The 19,419-nt window shown below is 38.7% G+C and overlaps 1 protein-coding gene across 12 annotated transcripts in view; it reads right to left on the reverse strand.

Moving 5' to 3' along the window:
- DCAF6 (DDB1 and CUL4 associated factor 6) overlaps positions 1-19,148 on the reverse strand; it is a 124,557-nt gene extending 105,409 nt beyond the window's left edge. For 6 of the 12 annotated variants that reach the window (XM_073221989.1, XM_073221987.1, XM_073221986.1 and 3 more), the window contains exons 1-2: positions 18,785-19,147; positions 4,676-4,737 (exon numbers count right to left, since the gene is read on the reverse strand). In XM_073221989.1, coding sequence (XP_073078090.1) covers positions 4,676-4,737; positions 18,785-18,881 — 159 coding nt within the window. In that variant the 5' untranslated portion in view covers positions 18,882-19,147. Of the gene's footprint in view, positions 1-4,675; positions 4,738-18,784 lie in introns of all 12 variants that reach the window. The other 6 variants (XM_037023848.2, XM_037023847.2, XM_037023846.2 and 3 more) reach the window with 3 other exon arrangements.
- Between the last annotated feature and the right edge of the window lie 271 nt (positions 19,149-19,419).

Below are 19,419 nucleotides of genomic sequence, written 5' to 3' on the forward strand. Positions count from 1 at the left end.
AAAAAAAAAAAGAGAGAATTCTGTACCAAGTCTTTCAAAAAATGTAAGAGGACAATATACTTCCCAACTCACAGGTACAAGAAAAGAAAACTATGGACCCTTAATGAACACACAAAAATTCTAAAACAGAATTTTAATAAATTGAATAAAATTATATAAAAATAGATAACATATCATGAGCAAATGGGTCATGGAATGCATTCTCTGGAATGCAAGAATGGCTTAACACTCAAATATTAATCAATGTAATTCATGATATTAACAAACTATAGAAGAAAAATCTTATGATCACAATAAATCCAAAAAAGACATATGACAAAATCCCAAAATTCCTAATGACGGTTCTCAGCAAAACAGAAAAGAACTTTTCAACCTGATAATGTGCACCTATGAAAAACCCATAGCTACGGATGCTTTCCCTCTAAGATTGGAACAAGAAAAGGATGTCTGGTCTTACCTCTTTTATTCAACAGAGCAATAAGCCAAGAAAAATAAATTAAAAAGAGTCCAGACAGGAAAAGAAGTAAAAACTATCTTTACTTTCAGGTGACATGATTGTTCATGTCCAATATTCTATAGAGTCTTAAAAATTAAAACAAAAAAAGGTACTGGAATTTTGTGGGATACAGATGAAAATGTAAAAATAGATAGGGCAGGGGATTAAAACCACAAGGTGATATCACAAAATATTTATCAGAATGTCTAAAATTAAAAAGAATGAGCACATCAAACCTGAGAAGAGAAAGAAACAACACAATAGGAGAGGACATCAATACCCCAGTTTCAACAATGGATAAATCATACAGATAATCAGTGAAGAAACATGAGACTGGAACTATACTTTAGATGAAATGGATTTAACAGACATACACAGAACATTCTGTCCAACAGCAGCAGCACATTCTTCACATGCACAGAGAACATGTCCCAGGACAAATCATGATAGAGCAAAAACAAGTATTAGAAAATTTAAAAGGAATTAAATCACACCAAGTTCTTTTCTGACGATAATGTCATGAAACCAAAAATCAGTAACAGGAAGAAAACTGGAAATTTCATCAATGAGTGGATATATCAAACAACTCTTAGACAAATCACTCCCAGACAAATAATGAGTTAAAAACCAAAAAATACCTTGAGACAAGTGAAAATGCAAACAAACATATGGGATGCAGCAAAAGCAGTTCTAAGTGGCAATTTTATAGCAATAGAAACCAGTATTTTTAAAAAAGGAGATTGTAAATAAATAACATGACTTTATATGTCAAGACCTACAAAAACAAACTCATTCCAAAGTTAGCAAAAGGAAAGAGATAACAAAGATCAAAGCAGAAATTATAAGTAGGAAAACAATAGAAAAGATCAACAGAACTAAGAGTTGGTTTTTTTGAAAAGATAAAACAAAACTGACAAACCTTTAGACTCACCAAGGAAAAAAGAGAAGATCAGAATTTTAAATGAAAGAGAAGATATTACAATTGATAACATAAAATGATAAAAGGTAAGACAAATATTATGAACAATTATACATCAACAAATAAATACGAAGAAGACAAGCAATAATAAGTGCTGGTAAGGATGTGGAGAATGGGGAACTCTTGTGCACTGTTGGTGGGAATGTAAACTGGTACGGCTACTATGGAAATAGTGTGGAGGTTCTTCAAAAAATTAAAAATAAAATATCATAGGATCCAGCAATCCCATTTTTTGGGTAAATATCTGAAGGAAATGAAATCACTACCTTGAAAAGCTACCTGCACTTCCATGTTCACTGCGCCATTATTCGCAATAGTCAAGCAGGGAAAGAACCTAAGTGTTCGTGATGAAGGGACAAAGAAAATGCGGCTCATATAATATTACTCAGCCACAAACAAATGAGGAAATCCTGCCATTTGCAACAACATGGATGAACGGAGGACCAGAGAATGACAAATACTCTAAAGTATCACTTATTTGAGGAATCTAAAAATGTCCAATTGGGAAAAAGGGGGAGGAAAATGGTAGAATAGAGGTCACTGTGACAGTCTCCTCCCACATACACACCAAGGAAGCAACTACATCTAACACAACTAACTCTGAAAACAGCCTGAAGGCTGCAGAACAAACCTGCTACACCTCGCAAAAAAAAGAGAAGGCCATTTTGAGAAGGGTAAAAGCACAGAACCACCATCAGTCAGGATCCCACCCTTCCCCCATCCCGATCCACAGGCCGGAGGCAGAGAGAAACTAAGTGGGGAGCAGACAAACGCCTAGAACAGGGCCCTCCTGGGCCTGGGGATCTGCTCTGGGAAGATGAGCCTTGATAGCACTGGGCTTTGAGGACTGGTAAGTCTGGATACCAGTGAGATTGGGCGCACTGCTGTGGAGGACCAGGGTGCTCTGTCAGCCCCTCTGAAACCTGACACAGAGGCAGCGGTTTCTAAGATGCGCTAGCCTTGGGAAGTGTGCAGGAGGTAGGGGTCTGTGGGAGCTGTCTCTGGAGGAGAAAGCGCTGGCAGGTGCCCCACTTTTCCAGCCCGCCCGCAGCCCAACTGGCCTGATGATTGCGGAGGTGGCTCTGAAGCCCCACCTACCCTGCTTGCTCAGCCCCAGCATTCCTCTGCAGACCTGCCCACAAAAGTAGTAAAATCAATTATACATAGTATTAGTCAAAGGATACACAAAACAAAAATCTGAAAAAATGCAAATTATGATCTACATACCTAAAATGTGGAAGGGGGTATAATAATAAAAAAGTAGGACTTCTAGAATGTGTTCAAAATTAAGCAACTATGAACCTAACTTACACTGTTATACATACAGAAAACTATGTATGAACCTTACAATAACTACAAACCAAAAGCCTATAATAGATACACAAAAAATAAAGAGAAAGGGATTTAAGCATAACATTATAGAAAATCATCATATCACAAGGGAAGAGAGCAAGAGACAAAGTAACAGAGAAGAACTACAAATATAACCAGGAAACAACAAAATAGCAGTAAGTACCTATCTATTACTAATTACTCTAAATGTAAATGGACTAAGTGCTCCAATCACAAGAAATAAGATGGCTGGAATTGATATTATCAACTATACTTCAATAAAAAAATTAAAATTAAAAATAAACAAAATAAAAATGTCAAACTCATAGAAACAGAGAGTAGATTGGTAATTGCTGGAGACTGGGGGATGTTCAAAAATTACAAATTTCCAGTGATAAGATGAATAGCTCTGGTGATCTCATGTACACCATGGTGGTTATAGTTAACAATACTGTACTGCATACTTGAAAGATGCTAAGAGAGTAAATTGTCAGATTCTCACCACCAGCACAAGAAAATGATAATTACACGAGGTGACCAACATGTTAACTAACCTTATCATGGGAATCATTTTGAATATGTTGTACACGTAACAAATCAACACATTGTAGACCTTAAACTTATACAATGCTACATGTAAATTATGTCTCAATAAAGATGGAAAAAAATAGGATACCCAAGAAACTAATCCACATCTGGAATGTGAAACATTCTATAGGGAAACTGACTTGGCTTCTACAGTAGGTCAACAACAGGGACAAAAAAAGGAGAAGACTGCTCTAGAATAATAGAGACTTATGAGGCACAGCAATCAGGGTATAGACTTGACCTGGATCCTCTTCTGAACCAACAAATATAAACAGACATTTTTAAACAATGAGGGAATTTGACTACAGACTGTGTATTAGATGATATTGTCAATCTTGTTAAATTATATAATGGCATTTTGATTATACAAGAAAATGTCCATGGTGTTTAGACTACATAAAAGGGTAAAATGACATACTATCTGAAATTTACTTTAAAATACTTCAGCAAGAAAGAAAAAACAAAAATGAAACAGAAAAAGAAAATGTACCAAAATCTTGGTAACTGTTAAATCCAGGTAATGAATAGAAGAAAAATATGTTTGAAATTTTCATGATAAAAGCTAAAAAGAAACGGGTCTGGTTGGGGCCCTGTTAAATCTTGGGTGCCTATTAGGTATGCAAGTGGGAATGGTAAGCAGAGAGCTGGACACATGAACCTGGAGTTCTGGGAAGGAGTGGAGAGGTGGAAGTCATGTTTTCTAGCCATAGGACTAGATAGGATTACTTAGAAAAGTGAAGAAATAAGAGGGTGGGAGGAGCCAGGACAGAGTCTTAATACAACCAACATTTGGAAGTCAAGAAGTAGAGGTGTCAGCTAAGAAGGCGGTAATAGAAGGGAGTCCATGAGAGAGACAGAAACCAAGAGAAAAGATACTACCAAATAGGAGATATACTCAACCACTGTCTAAAGTTTCTAAGACATGATCGTTAGGTCAGGAGATATGAAGGCCACTAGTGACCTTCACAAAAGCAGTTTCAATACAGTGAAAAAGTTGGAAGTCAAGGGTGATATTAGAAACCCATCTGCACAATGTTGCTCATATGAAATCTGTGCAGAAGATTGTGTATCAATGATAACTTTAAAAAAAAACCCCATCTGCACTGTAAAAAAACTCACACATACTTCACTAAATTCAAAATGTTTTAACATAAAACTTTATTCTCATTTTATTATAGTTAGTTACAATCTCTTCTCGGAGATTTGGGGCATTTCATCATATGTTTGAACCCTGAGGATTAAACACATAGGATCAAAATTGAGAATTAACCACTACTTACACAGCCATCATGCACATTCAGGGTTGCTTCAAGTTTTAATCTTTGGATAAATTCTCTTCTTCCTGTTTCAAAGGAAAGAAAGAACTCATTTATTGCTGTGCAAAGGGTGACGTAAAAGTTAAAGAGTCCAGGACCTGGCGTGAGGTAGATTCAAGCTCTAACTTCAATTCCTCTGCCTATTACCTGAGTGATATTGGGCAAACTGTCCTGGTTTCCTCAGAGTCCCTACTTACCTCCTGTGGTTACTGTAAGGATTAAGCGAGTCAAGGATACAAACGACTTTAGCAGTGTCGGGACCACAGTAAACACTCAAATGTTCCCTTCATTCATCCATTCATTCAGCAAATACACAGAGTATTCACTCCATTCCAGGTGGTATTCTAGGAGCTAGGAATAAGATGGTAAAAAAAACACAGAAAAGGATCCTCGCACTCTAGTGAGGTCATTGAAAGACCATAAACAATACATCACTTGGTGAAAGCTTAGAAATATAAAGTAGAGAAAGGGTAAGAGAGGACTAGAGGTGAGGGATAGGGTTTTCAATTTTGAACAGGGTGGCAAACGGTGTTGTGTAGGGTGCCACCCATTTTTAAACACATCTCACTTTCAAAAAGTTCATTTTACAATGATGAAATGTGGCAGCAAAAATATAAAACCAGTCTAAATGTCCATCAATAGCAAAACAATTAAAATACTGCAAAAATAAACCCTTCTTTAAAAGAGAAATGTTTTCTCTTAAGAAATGAACCATCTTTACCAAAGATGAACCAAAAAGCTTCATGTTTATTCAGAAGCTGTAATGAAAGCAAGCTGCATATATGACAAAGAATGATAATTATCAAAGTAATCAGGCTGATGAGATCTCAAATATTAAATTTGACTATGCTCTTGGAATACTGTCACAAGGGACAGGTTTTTCTACTATGTTTTCTTGCCATTCAACATAAAGATCAAGCTCTTCTTGAAGCCAAATGTTCTTTTTTTCTCTTTGCTTATAACTGATAATAGGGCTACGGGTTGAATTTTGGGGGGTGGGGCGGGGGGGTGGTAGCAATGCTCTTGTTTCCTAAATTTATTGGAATAAAACAACTTACAGAAATTCCATATTTTCATGAACTAGGTTGTACTTTATATAAGTAAGTTTTCAAATCTTATTTTGAGTTTTAAAAAGATGCTGACTATAGTAAACATAAAAAGATTTTTTTCCTTTTCACCAACAGTAGGCTTGGAATCCTACTGAGTTATAAATTAAGGGTTAAGAAATAAATTATTCTGTATATAGAGATATAAATTAAGGGTTAAGAAATAAATTATTCTGTATATAGAGAACCCTAGGTTCCACCAAAAACTATTGAACTAAAAATGAATTCAGTGAAGTTGTAGGATACAAAATCAACATACAAAAATCTGTCGTTTCTATATGAACTAATAATGAACCAGCAGAAAGAGAAATTAAGAAAATCCTATTTACAATTCCATCAAAAAGAATAAAATACCTATGAGTATGTTTAACCAAGGAGGTGAAAGACTTGTACTCTGAAAACTGTAAGATACTGATGAAATTGAAGATGACACAAATAAACAGAAAGACATACCATGCTCATAGATAGGGAAAATTAATATTATTAAAATGGCTATACTGCCCCAAGCAATATACAGACTGATTGAAAACCCTATCAAAATACCAATGGCATTTTTCACAGAACTAGAACAAATAATTCTAAAATTTGTATGGAACTATAAAAGACCCTGAATAGCCAAAGCTTTCTTAAGAAAGAACAAAGCTGGAGATAAGATGCTCCCTAATTTCAAACTAATACTACACAAAGCTACAATAAGCAAAACAGAATAGTAATGGCAAAAATACAGACATACAAATTAATGGGACATGGCGGAGAGCCCAGAAATAAACCCTTGCTTATAAGGCCAATCAACCTACAACAAAGGAGGCAAGAATACAGAACGGGGAGCAGACTCTTCAATAGTGGGGCTAAGAAAGCCAGACAGCTATACATGCCCGAGAATGAAACTGGACCACTGTCTGACCATAACAACAAAAATAAGATCAAAATTGATTAAAGACTGAAATATAAGACCTGCATCCATAAACTCCTAAAAGTAAATATGGGCAATAAATTCTTGAACATCAGCATTAGCAGTTTTTTTCTGGGTATGTCTGTCCAGGCAAGGAAAACAGAAGCAAAAATAAACAAACAGGACTGCATCAAACTAAACAAAAGCTTCTGCACAGCAAAAGAAACAAACCAGTGAAAAAATGAAAAGTCAACCTGCATGGGAGGTTTTTAAAAATGATACATCCAACAAAGAGTCAATATCCAAACTATGTGAAGAACTCATACAATCCAACACCAAAAAACAAACAATCTGATTAAAAATGGGCAGAGAACCTGAACAGACATATTTCCAAAGAAGACATACAGATGGCCAAAACACACATGAAAAGATGTTCAATGCCACTAATCACCAGCAAGTGCAAATGAAAACCACAATGAATTATCACCTTATGCCAGTCAGAATGACAAGTATCAAAAAGACAAAAATAACAAGTATTAGAAAAGATATGGAGAAAAGGGAATCCACCTACACTGTTGGTGGGAATGTAAAATAGTGTGGCCACCCTGGAAGGCAGTATGGAGGTTCCTCAAAAAACCAGACACAGAAATACCATACGATCTAAAAATTCCAACTTCAGGGAATTTACCTGAAGAAAACAAAGACACTAATTTGAAAAAACATATGTACCCCTATGTTTACTGCTGCATTATTTACAATAGCCAAGACATGGACGCAACCTAAGTGTCCATGAATGGATAAAGAAGATGTAATATATACACAGTGTGATATACATACAAAGTTTTCAACCATAAAAAAGACTGAAATCTTGCCATTCATGAAAACATGGATGAACCTACAAAGTATTCTGCTAAGTGAAACAAGACAGAGAAAGGTAAATCCTCTATGATTTCATTTACAAATGGAACCTACAAACTAAAACCAACCAACACAAAAGAAGTAGACTCATAAATACAGAAAACAAATGGGTGGTTGCCACAGGGAAGGGAAATGGGGGATGGACAAGATAAGTGAAAGGGAACAAAACTCCAATCATAACAATTAGTCATGGGGATTAAAGTACTGCATAGGGATTGTTCATGACACTGTAACTGCTTTGTATGGTAGCAGATGGTAACTACACTTACCATGGTGAGCATTTTGTAATGTATACAATTGTCCAATCATGTTGTACCCTTGAAATCAATAAAATACTGTATGTCAACTATACTTCAATTAAAAAAGTATTCAAGTAACATGACAGCAATTTTAAAAATTCATTAAAATGCTAAAACAAAGTACTAAAAACATTTTTTCCCAAATTTTTAAACCTGGGTTTGAGAACACAGCAGTAGTCATTTCTGTCCAGAGAAAATGGTGATGGGACATAAGAGAATAGAATACAAAGTGAGTTCTTCCAGCAAGAACTCATATATAAAACTTTCACATGAAAACATACACTGAGACATGACACATTAAATTGATGGTTCCTGAAGAATATTTTTGTATGTGAATTTGGAGATCAAAATTATTGCATCATCCACACATCAAATAAAATGTGCTTCCAGAACAACCTTATGTGAACTTCTTCTACTCTTTTATTAAATGCACTATCAAGAAATATACCACCATAAAATAAGAACTGTGAACTGAGCCCCCCCCCTCAAATTAAAATAAACCCATACCTGTGATCAAGAGCTGTGAAGAGTATGACCTGCTACCAACTAACAGGGTACCTGCCTTCGTTTCGTGGATGCTGGCAGAAAACCCGACTCTAAGTCAGAGGCAACGGACTGCACTTGTTAAGCAGTATGAGCTTCAGGTTCACGCTGGTTCCCACAGGGCAATGCAGGGCAGCCAGTGTGCATACGATACACACAGTGGATCTGAATCACAGTTCAGGAACCCTTAACCGAGGGACCCAAATCTTATGTTTCAAGCAAACCTGCCCAACCTTTGTCCTGAAGGGAGACATCATCTTTATTGTAAGGGACAAAACAGAGAACTGTTTCACCTTTGACACAGCAAAGGACAAAGAGGTGACTGCCATCAAAGTGTGTAAAAAGAAAACAGTGAAAACTCAAGCAAATGCTTAAAGGCAAATTCTGGGCTAGAGAGGCAGTTTTGAATCTCTGGATCCTAGAGCGGCAGTCGGCTTTGAATCACCAGCTCTTTTCCATGAGCTCCCACCAAATACCATAAGAAACTCTAAAGTAAAAGGGCAGGAGACCTGAGAGAGTTCTTATCTGGTAGGCATGGAAATTCATTTCACTTTGTGAGTGATTCCATTCACTTTCAAGGCCCTTCTCTCATGGGAAGCAAAAGGCTTCAGCCACTGGGGAACTCTTCCCAAAGAGGGCCTCAGCAAAGGTCCACAACCTCTGAGAGGCTGGAGAACCTCACATCCACGTCAGGCACAGGATAAGAGCGTAAACTGCCTACACTTGAGGGTAGGGCAGGAAACCCCCTACCCGCCCTACCATGAACCTTGCAATAACCAAGGGACAGTCAGTGTAGTGGCTTTGACATGCGTCAACTCATACTGAACTACGTTTCTTGGATTCTTTCCCTATGTTTCCTGCTAGGATGAATCACCAATCATTCCTGCACAAGACTGGTAGGTAGAAGCAAGCAACAGCCATTTGATTTTTAAGCTCAGAAGGCTGGAGCCGATGCTCATGTTGCTTATACACGTTGCTACTTATCTGATGGCTCACCTTGTTAGAAGGGCAGCAACTAGGCCTAAAACTGTCCCACCTTCTCATGCATCCTCCTGCAGCTTCTTGGAATACTGGGCCAATTGTGTGTTTGGTCCATGACAAAGGGTTGTCAGCTTCTCCGACAATCTGATAAAAAGTACCTATAAAAAGCCTGGAATAGAACTGGAGACAATGAGAACTGTCACAGATCTGTCTTCATGGGCTCAAGCTTATCCTTCTTACCCCCAGTTTACAACCATCTTCCCTTCCCAACTGTCCAATGGATGTTAAGTCCCAGCATCAGCCATGAAGAGAACTTTATAATAACAGCTTAATGAGTTCCCACAATCATAGAAGGTCAAATACCAGCCACAAATCTTTGTGTGAATATAAGTCTGTATATCTCCCAGGGGTTCTGCTTCTCCCATTTCTTGGCTCACAACCTCCCTGTAAGCTTCCTGGATATTATGTGAAACCAGTCCCTATACCAGAGGGCAGGGAGAGACTGAAGGACAAGGCAGGTCACTCCACTCCAGACTGGTAGATGGCAGGTTTGATAAGAAAGGGAACTCACTTACAAGGTATCCCCACCCACCCAACAAGTCTGATTTTTAAATAGAGGTCTTAACTGGGTTCAGTCAAATACGCCATCCACGTGGTTCCACCACCACCTCATCATCTTAATGCTATGTGCTCCGGGCAGCTTCTGGGAGTGGGGAAGATAAGTGGAATGGACATTCCAAGGACAGGGGAGAAGGTGAGGAGTCTCCAGCTCCAGGGCCCAGCTCATGGGTCAACTGGTGGTCACATCCTCTTAATGGCCTCTCCCAACACCAATCACAATAAACACTCTCAGCAAACTAGGAATAGAAGGCAATTTCCTCAATCTGATAAAAAGTACCTATAAAAGCCTGAATCTTGTATCATACGTAATGATGAAAAACTGAGTGTTTCCAACTGTAATTAGTAACAATACAAAGATGTCCACTCTTGCCACTATTGTTAAGTATAGCACAGTACTGGAAATTTTAGCCAATGTGATAACGCTAGAAAAAAATAAAGAGACATACAGATTGGAAAGGAAGAAATAAAACAGTCCTACTGGAAGATGATATGATTTTCCATGTAGAAAATCCCCAGGAATATACCAAAAAACTCCTACAACTAATACATGAGTTCAACAAGGCTGCAGGATACAAATCAACACACACACACACACACAAATCACATTTTTATACACTAACAATGAACATGTGAAGTTGAACTTTAACACAATCCATTTATAACTGCTCTGAAGAAAATTGAGTATTATGCATAAATATAATAAAATATGCCAAGGCTCTGTATCCTGATGATTACAGAATGTTAGTGAAAGAAAGCAAAGACCTAAGTAAATGGAATGACACACCATGTTTACGGATCAGAAGACTCAACATAGTAAAGATGTCAGTTCTTCTCAAATTGATATATATAAATCTTACACAATTCCTACTAAAATCCCAGCAAGGTATTTTGGAGATATGGGCAAGCTTATTCTAAAATTCATACAGAAAAGCACAAGACCTAGAAGAGCTGAAACAATTTTGTAAAGAAGAATTAAGATCACTCAACCTGATCTTAAAATCTATTATAGAGCTATGGTAAACCAGACTGTGTGGTATTCACAAATACAGACACACAGATCAATGGAAGAGAACAGAGAAATCAGAATTAGATTCATACAAATATGCCCAACTGATTTTTAGTAACAGTGCAAAAGTAATTCAATGGAAAAAATACAGGCTTTTCAACAAGTAGTGCTGGAATAAGTGGACATCCATAGGCACAAATATGAGCTTCAAGATAAGTCATACGCTTCATACAAAAATTAATACAGACTCTGAACTTAAATGTAAAAATGTAAAATTATATAAAACAGAGACAATCTCCAGGACACAGGGATAGGTTCAGAGTTCTTGGACATGATACCAAAAGCATAACCCAGAAAAGGAAAAATTGATAAACTAGACATCACAGTTAAAATCTTTTACTCTGTAAATGGCCCTGTGAAGAGAATAAAAAGACAATACACAGACTAGCGGAAAATATTTGCAAACTGCATATCTGACAAAAGACTAGTAATTATACCATAGAAGTACGTCTCAAAACTCAACAGTAAAAATGTACTACTAACCCAAATAGAAAATGAGCAGAAGACATGCAGAAACATTTCACTGAAAATATAAAGATGGCAAATAAGCACATAAAAAGATGCCCAACAGTAGCCATTAGAGAAACATTAATTAAAGCCATGAGTTATTATGACATACTTATCAGAATGACTAAAATAAAAAACAGTGGTAACACCAAATGCTCATGATGATGCAGAGAAACTGATTATTCATACATGACTGATGGTAATGTAAAATGGTACAACCACACTGGAAAAGAGTATGGCAGCTTCTTACAAAATTAAACGATGTGTTTACCTTATAGCCCAGTAACTGCAATTCTTGGGACACTTAGCCCAAAAAGATGAAAACTTACGTTTATATAAAAAATCTGTATATGAACGTTCATTAACAGCTTCATACTTAATAGTCAAAACTTGAAAGAATCCAAATACCTGTCAACAGGTCAGTGGTTAAATGGTCATACATCCATATCACGAAATACTTATCAACAATAAAAAACAATCAACTACTGATATACACAACTTGGATGGATCTTAGGGGAATTACGCCCAGTGAAAAAAGCCAGTATCAAAAGGTTAGTTTTTATAATGTTACATATATGTTATTTATATAACATTCTTGGAATGACAAAATAGAGATGGAGAACAGATTAGTAGTTGCCAGGGGTTAGCAGTAAGGAGAAAGCATGTAGATGTGACTATAAAAGGGTATCACAAAGGATCCTTGGTATGTAATTGCTATGAATCTTAAATGCTGTGGCAACCACATTAATCTATTAAAATTAATTTAAATTAACATTAACCTATAAAAAGCAATGTTTAAACTGCATAGAAGTAAATATATACACACATAGGAATGAGTGCATGCGAAACTGGAGAAATCAGAATAAAGTGCATGGATTTGTTTATGTCAATTTTCTGGTTGTTAACATTGTCAATACAGTTGTACAAGATGTTCACACTGGCAGAACTGGCTGAAGAGTATATGGGGTCTCTTTATATTATTTCTTCCAACTGTGTAAAAATCCAATTACATCAAAATAAAAAGTTAAACAAAATAATCAAAAAAGTAAAAAGCCTTCCCACAAGGAAAACTCCAAGCTCAAATGGCTTGAATAATGAAGTATTCATTACATACTAACAATGAACATGTGAAGTCATGAACATGTGAAATCGATCAAACATGTAGGGAAAAGGTTAATTTCAATTCTACACACTCTTCAGAAAAAGAACACATCCAACTTGTTTATCAGGCCAGCTTTATTTCAGTACCAAACAAAGGCAAAAAATAACCAAAAAACTATAGGCTAAATATCCTTTATGAACACAGACATAAAATTCTTACCAAAATTGACGCCAGCAACATATAAAAATGACTTATTATAACCTGGTTGGATTTAGCCCAGGAATTGAATGTTCATTCTATATTCAAAAATCAACCAATTATGTTAATACACCATACTAACAATATCAATGAAAGAGAAGTCTTATCATCAGCTCAATGGATACAGGAAAAAACCTTCACAAAATTCAACGGCTTGTCATGATAAACACTCTTAGCAATCTCAGAACAGAAAGGAATTTCTTCAAAGCGTCTATACAAAAAACCTACAGTCAACAAGATATTTAATAGTGAAAGACTGTTTTCCAAGATGAGAAATAGGCAAGGATGTTCATGCTCACTACTTCCACTCAGGATTCTACTGGAGTCCTTGCCAGTGCAATTACACAAGAAAAAGGAAAAAGGAAGAAAAAAAGAGTAGATAAAAAAGGAAGAAACAAAACTGTTTTAATATGCAGACATAATCATCTACATAAAATCTCCCCCAAAAAAAATTTTTATAAGAACTCTAATGAGTAGGTTTAATAAAGATGCAGGATGGAAGGCCAATTTTAAAAAAAATTTGTGTCTACATAACCCACAATGAACAATTTGATACTGAAATTTAAAAATACTATCAAAAATAGTACTAACAACCTGAAGTATATAGGAATATAACAAAATACATTTAAGATCTGTACACTGAAAAAATAGAAAACATTGCTGAGAGAAATTAAAGAATACCTAACTAAATGGAGAGAAAAATCACCATCATGGGTTGGAAGATTCAATAATGTAAAGACTACAGTTTCTCCCTGAACTAATTTATAGGTTCAACACAGAATCTCTCAAATGCCCAGCAGTCTTTTTTGTAGAAACTGACAAGCTGAAAAATCTATATGGAAATGAAGAGGGCCCAGAATAGCCAAAATAGTTTTGTAAAAAAAGAACCAAGTTCAAAATATCACACTACCTAATTTAATACTTACTTTAAAGACATGAAGTACCAGCATAAAGATAGACACCTAAATCAATAGAACATTAGAGAAATCCACTCACATGTACGGTCAATTGATATTCAATTAAGAGGAAAAGACAATCTTTTCACAAATGTGCCGGGACAATTGCACATTCATTACATTCATAAAGAAATGAAACTTGACCCTTACCTCACAGCATGTATAAAAATTAACTTAAAATTGTTCACAGACCTAAACGTAAGAGCTAAAAACAGAAAATTTATGGAAAGAAGCATACTATAAATCTTTGTGACCTTAGCTTGAGTAAAGATTCTTAAACAGGACACAAAAGGTGTGAACCAAAAAAGACACTGTTAAGAAAAAGAAAAGACAAAACACAAACTGGGAGAAAATATTTGCAAAACACGTATCTGATTAAGAACTTGTACCAAGAACATATAAAGAATTCTTACATTATTAAGAAGGTATATCTGAACATTTAGCTAAGGTATATGATGGCAAACAAGCTGAGTCAACATTAATCATCAGGATTAAATCACATGCAAATTAAAATGATAATATTATCCCTACATACCTTCTAGAAAGGCTAAAATTAGGAAGACTCACAATGCCAAGTACTGATGAGCATGTGTAACAGCTGGAACTCTCAACCACTGCTGGTGGGAAGGGTGTGTGATACAATTATTTTGGAAAACAGCCTGACAATTTATAAAATTACACACTTATACACCTCAATCCCTGTGTAGGTATTACTCAAGAAGTGAGGATTTAAAAGTGTCCTGCTCTAGTTATTTTTTCTAAGGCGTAAATAAAAAGAAGTTCGTTACTTTTATCTTATTAACCAGGAGCACTGTTTAAAAACAATTTTTTTTAATCTGCTACAAGTACTGGGAAAACCCACCCACCCTTATCTTGAAGTCAATAACATTCGATCGCAATTATAAAGAATGCACACACCCAGAACAGTTTTACAAACCTAAAGTCAAGACTCATTAGTGGATATTCTACTGGGTGAACATCGACATTTTAAATGTGATACAGAGAGGAGAATGCACCCCACCTAGTAAGAATCTTTTATTTTAGTTATGTATATCACAAGTCACCATGTAAATGTATTTGTGGTCAAAACATATGAAAAACGCTGACCTAAAACATACCTGTAATATAAACTCTGTGCTAAAAGAAGCTCCTATCCTTCCTAAGCACTTTCATCCTATACGAGGGAGGAATGAAATCCAGCAGAGCTGTTCAACTGTCCGCAGTTGCTAGGACTATAACAGCTTATCTTCAGGAATTTCCAGCATATTCTATTACATACAGTTGTCATATTTGACAGTCATTTTTCAACTTTGAGTTCAAGACTAAAGAAACAAAATACAAACTATTCCACTAATTTTTCCCCAGTAGCTAACAAATGAAAATCAGAATTTACTGCTCCTCATATACTATATTGTAACTTGGCAACACATTATAAAGAACTTAGTACATCTGAATGTAGACGTATTCAGGATATGCTAAGAAGTAACCTAAATGCAAAAGTATCTGTTTCAATACATACTGACTCTAATGATATTCAGAGGGCATAGCCTTCCTAATCCTTTTACAAAAAGACATTTCAATCTCTGCTATAAAGTTGTCACTGGCTACCTGCTATGCTAGTCTGAATATCTGTGTCCCCTCAAAATTCCTATGTTAAAATTCTGACTCCCAAGGTGATAAGGGGTGGGATCTTTGAGAGGTGATTAGGATCCAATTAAATTAAATACAAAAGAGACTCCAGAGTTAAAGTTTGTCCCTTCTGCCATGTGAGGCTATGAACCAGGTGGCAGGCCCTCACCAGATGCAGAATTGACCATATGGGCACCCTGTGCTCAGCCTTTCAGCCTCTAAAACTGAGAAATGTATTTCTGTTGTTCATAAACTACCCAGTTTATGGTAACTTGTTATAGCAGCCCAACTAAGACACTGCCAAATCATAATTTAAACATATTACATTATAGTAAACAACTCCCTTTAAAAGTTCCTTTACTTGTCAATTACTGTCTTTTAATTTTGAAGTTACAAAGTATAAATTCAAGGCTGTAGGCAAGTCTAAAATGAGAGACATATGAAAAAAAGGAAATGTACAGAATGAATCTTTTATAAGCAATGTTTATCTTTGTAAAACTATACATGCATGAAATATGTGTGGCCAGTGAATTAAAACAGTAACTGATTCCCAAAGCCTCCTCTATAGCTAACCTAAAGTATCTTGAGAAACTTAAACCTACCTCTAACTCCCGACTTTGACAATTACTCTAGAAAAATAAATCCTACAATGAAATTTAGATCAGGCTCATAAAGATCACCATGTGCCTGGCCTAGTTCTGATCCCACGCTAGACCAAACAACACTGTATCAGTTCAAGTCAATCTTGTGAATTTGAGGGCTACAAGTAAACATAGAGATCTTTTCTTCTAAATAACACATGACAAATTATCTTCACTCCCGCAATATAAAAGTATGTTTTCTGAGCTGCAACTTTCTTTGATGGTAGGAAAAGAGGTAATTAACCAAAGTTAAATAATAAAATCATCTACCAAGCTTAGATGGTACTACTGGAAAGATACATACTACGGTGAAATAATTTGAAATAAAAATGTTACAAGAAAAATCTGTCCGTTCGTTTTGTCCCAATTTCACTATTATTTAGCAGTAATTCATTATTAGAAATACAAATAATGGACATAAATTGGAAAAATATTTAACCCACAATACAGAAAAAAATGTTTACTGAAGTCTCAAAAAAAAAAGAAATCTACTTTCTAAAACTCCTGGTCTCAGGGTTTTAGTCATAAGAGTATACTTCAAAATATCACTTTTAAAAAAATCCACTATTGTGGATTTTGCCATTTCCTGAATGCTAAACCAAGATTAGCAAGGGAGTGTGAAGAGCTGGATAAACTAATGATGTAAAGATCTACTAAGGCCACGAAATTACCTTACAAGCCGTTTTCAAAACTGCTTTCAAAGGAAGCTGTTTCAAGAAAGTGTTAATTATAAAGTACACATTAGCACTTTAAAAATATTATTGAGGGAATTCCCTGTACTACATATATATATTTGAAAATGTATTAATTTGGACTTTCTACTATCGTCAGTGGACTCTTCCGCTTCAATTCCGCTCCTCCCAACACACAAACTCCACTCCCATTAGGGAGAAAGAAGGGAACGGGGGAAATGGTTTAACTATATTTTAACTGACTCTTTGGATTAGAGATACAGCTGAACTAACTGAGCCAGAAGAAAACATTACCATATAAACCTACATATAAATACTTAAAAAGTCCCACTGAATAAGGACCAGATATAAAGTGATCGTGCAGAACACCCTGTTGAAGTTTGTTTCATCAAGCTAAAATTATTTCTTAGCAAATAAATATTAAAGGAAACACAGCACATCTTTTTAGGTTAATGGTTTAAAAAACCACTGGCTACTGATGTTTAATTTTAAAACGACAAATCATCACCACTCCGAGAGGTACAAGGATGCTGGGTGCAGCGCTGTAAGAGCGAACTGCATTGCCCGAGGAGAGATGCGAGTCTTACCACAGTCAGTGCCTTCGGGCTGGTACACACCACGGAACAGCTCAAACAGCTGAATAGATCTATTTTTACTGCCATGAAAGATCTCCAAGGTGTAGTGTAGAAATGCAAGTTGCAAAAGCACGTTTACAACAGGACACCACATCTGCAGGTCGCTCTCTCACACACACAACTGTAACACGTCCATGTTACACAACTGTAACACTCAGTGCGCGTAAGGACGCCATGAACAGGGTCTGGACGAATCTTCAGGCAACATAAACCTTGTTTACCTCTAATGGTGTGTGGGTGGGTGTGTGTGTGTGTGAGTGAAACCGGCATGAGAGGGCCCGCAGGTGTGTGTGTGTGAGTGAGTGAGTGAGTGTGAGTGTGTGTGTGTGTGTGTGTGTGTGTGGAACCGGCATGGGAGGGCCCGCAGAGAGGTGTGTGTGTGTGTGAGTGTGTGTGTGAGTGGAACCGGAACCGGCATGGGAGGGCCCGCAGGGGTTTTGCTACATTTTCGGTAAGTTCTTACAAGGAGGATGTATTCCTGTGACCCTGGAGAAGCTGAACAAGAGTAAGGGGGGCGATGCCTGCCAAAGCCTGACATGATTTACCGACGACTGTTAGGTGTGACGAGATCTCATTTTCTTCTACTGACTCGAAGTCAAGCCAAGGGACACCAACATATACTTAGCAAAAAGTGACAAAATCGGAGAGGAAAAAAAAATGTTACTGTAGGAGTCTACCTTCGCATAAAAAGCCAAGGAAGAATACGGAGTAACGCCAATCACACAGAAGGAACGAGAGCGACCCTTCCTGAGCTCACGGCCCCTGGCCGGCCGCGGGACCTTCCGGGCGCCCAGCCGCGGCCGGGCCCGCACGGAGCCGCCTCACCCGACGGCGCCGGGAGGGGAACGCGGGCCCTCACGCGGCGAAGGCTGTTTTTAGAAAGCTTGCCTAAGAAGCGGCCGGTGCCAAGTGTGTTTCTCGGGGTGGGAACGGGAACGCGAAACCCTACACCTCCCTCCGCGGCCACCGCGCGCCGCCGGCCAGCGGCCCGGGCCGCTCCGCGGGGCCCCGGAGACCGCAGGGCTGCGGGCGACGGAACTTAGCAGCCGGCGGGCGCGCGGGCGCCGGAGGGGCAGAGCGCGGGCCGCGGGGAGCCGCCCGCGCGCCCCGACACCTGTCCGCCTCGCGCGCCCGCCGCCCCCGGCGCCGTCCCCCCGCCCACAGCCCGCGGCGCGCCCCTCCCCCACCGCAGGGCGGCGACTCGGCCCCCGCCCCGGCCCCGCTCACCCAGGTAGCGGCTCCGCAGCCGCCAAGGGTCCTCCAGCCCGAGGGACCTTTTCCTCACGTCCCACAACAGGTGTGGGCGGGAGCCGCCCCGCGACATGGCTCTGCGGGCCGGGGAAGGAGGGGAGACACCAGCGGGGAGGGGGGGAGGGGGCGGCCGCGCGGATCAGCCCCCGAGCCGCCCCGGTACCGTCCGCGCGCCGGCCCTCGCGGCGCAGCCAGTCAGAGCGCGGCGTCGCTCCCCGAGCCCGGCTGCACCCGGGCCGGAGCTCGCCTCATAGTCTCCTCAGACTCCCCAGAGCGTCCAGATCGGCACCAGCGCCCGCCCTCGGCCCCTCCACCGGGCGGCGGGGGAGGCGGGGCGCGGGCGGCCGCGCTCCTCCCTCCGCGCTCGCCACACACTCCCTACCAAGCCTGTCTCGCGAGACGACGGCCCCCCGGGGGCCGAGGCCGGTGTGCGCCGCCGCTGCCCTCACCCCAGAGAAGTGGGCTCAGGTCCCTCTGAGCCAAGTCCTTCGTTCTCTAGGGATACATGAGGAAAAGAGAGCGCGAAGAAGATGGGATCTGGAGTCTCTCGCTCTATAGTCTCAACCCAGCTGAAGCAAGAACGTGCTGCGGCGTCATCTTTAGTTGGGGCA

The sequence above is a fragment of the Manis javanica genome, chromosome 14, assembly GCF_040802235.1.
Source record: "Manis javanica isolate MJ-LG chromosome 14, MJ_LKY, whole genome shotgun sequence".
Lineage (NCBI taxonomy): Eukaryota > Metazoa > Chordata > Mammalia > Pholidota > Manidae > Manis > Manis javanica.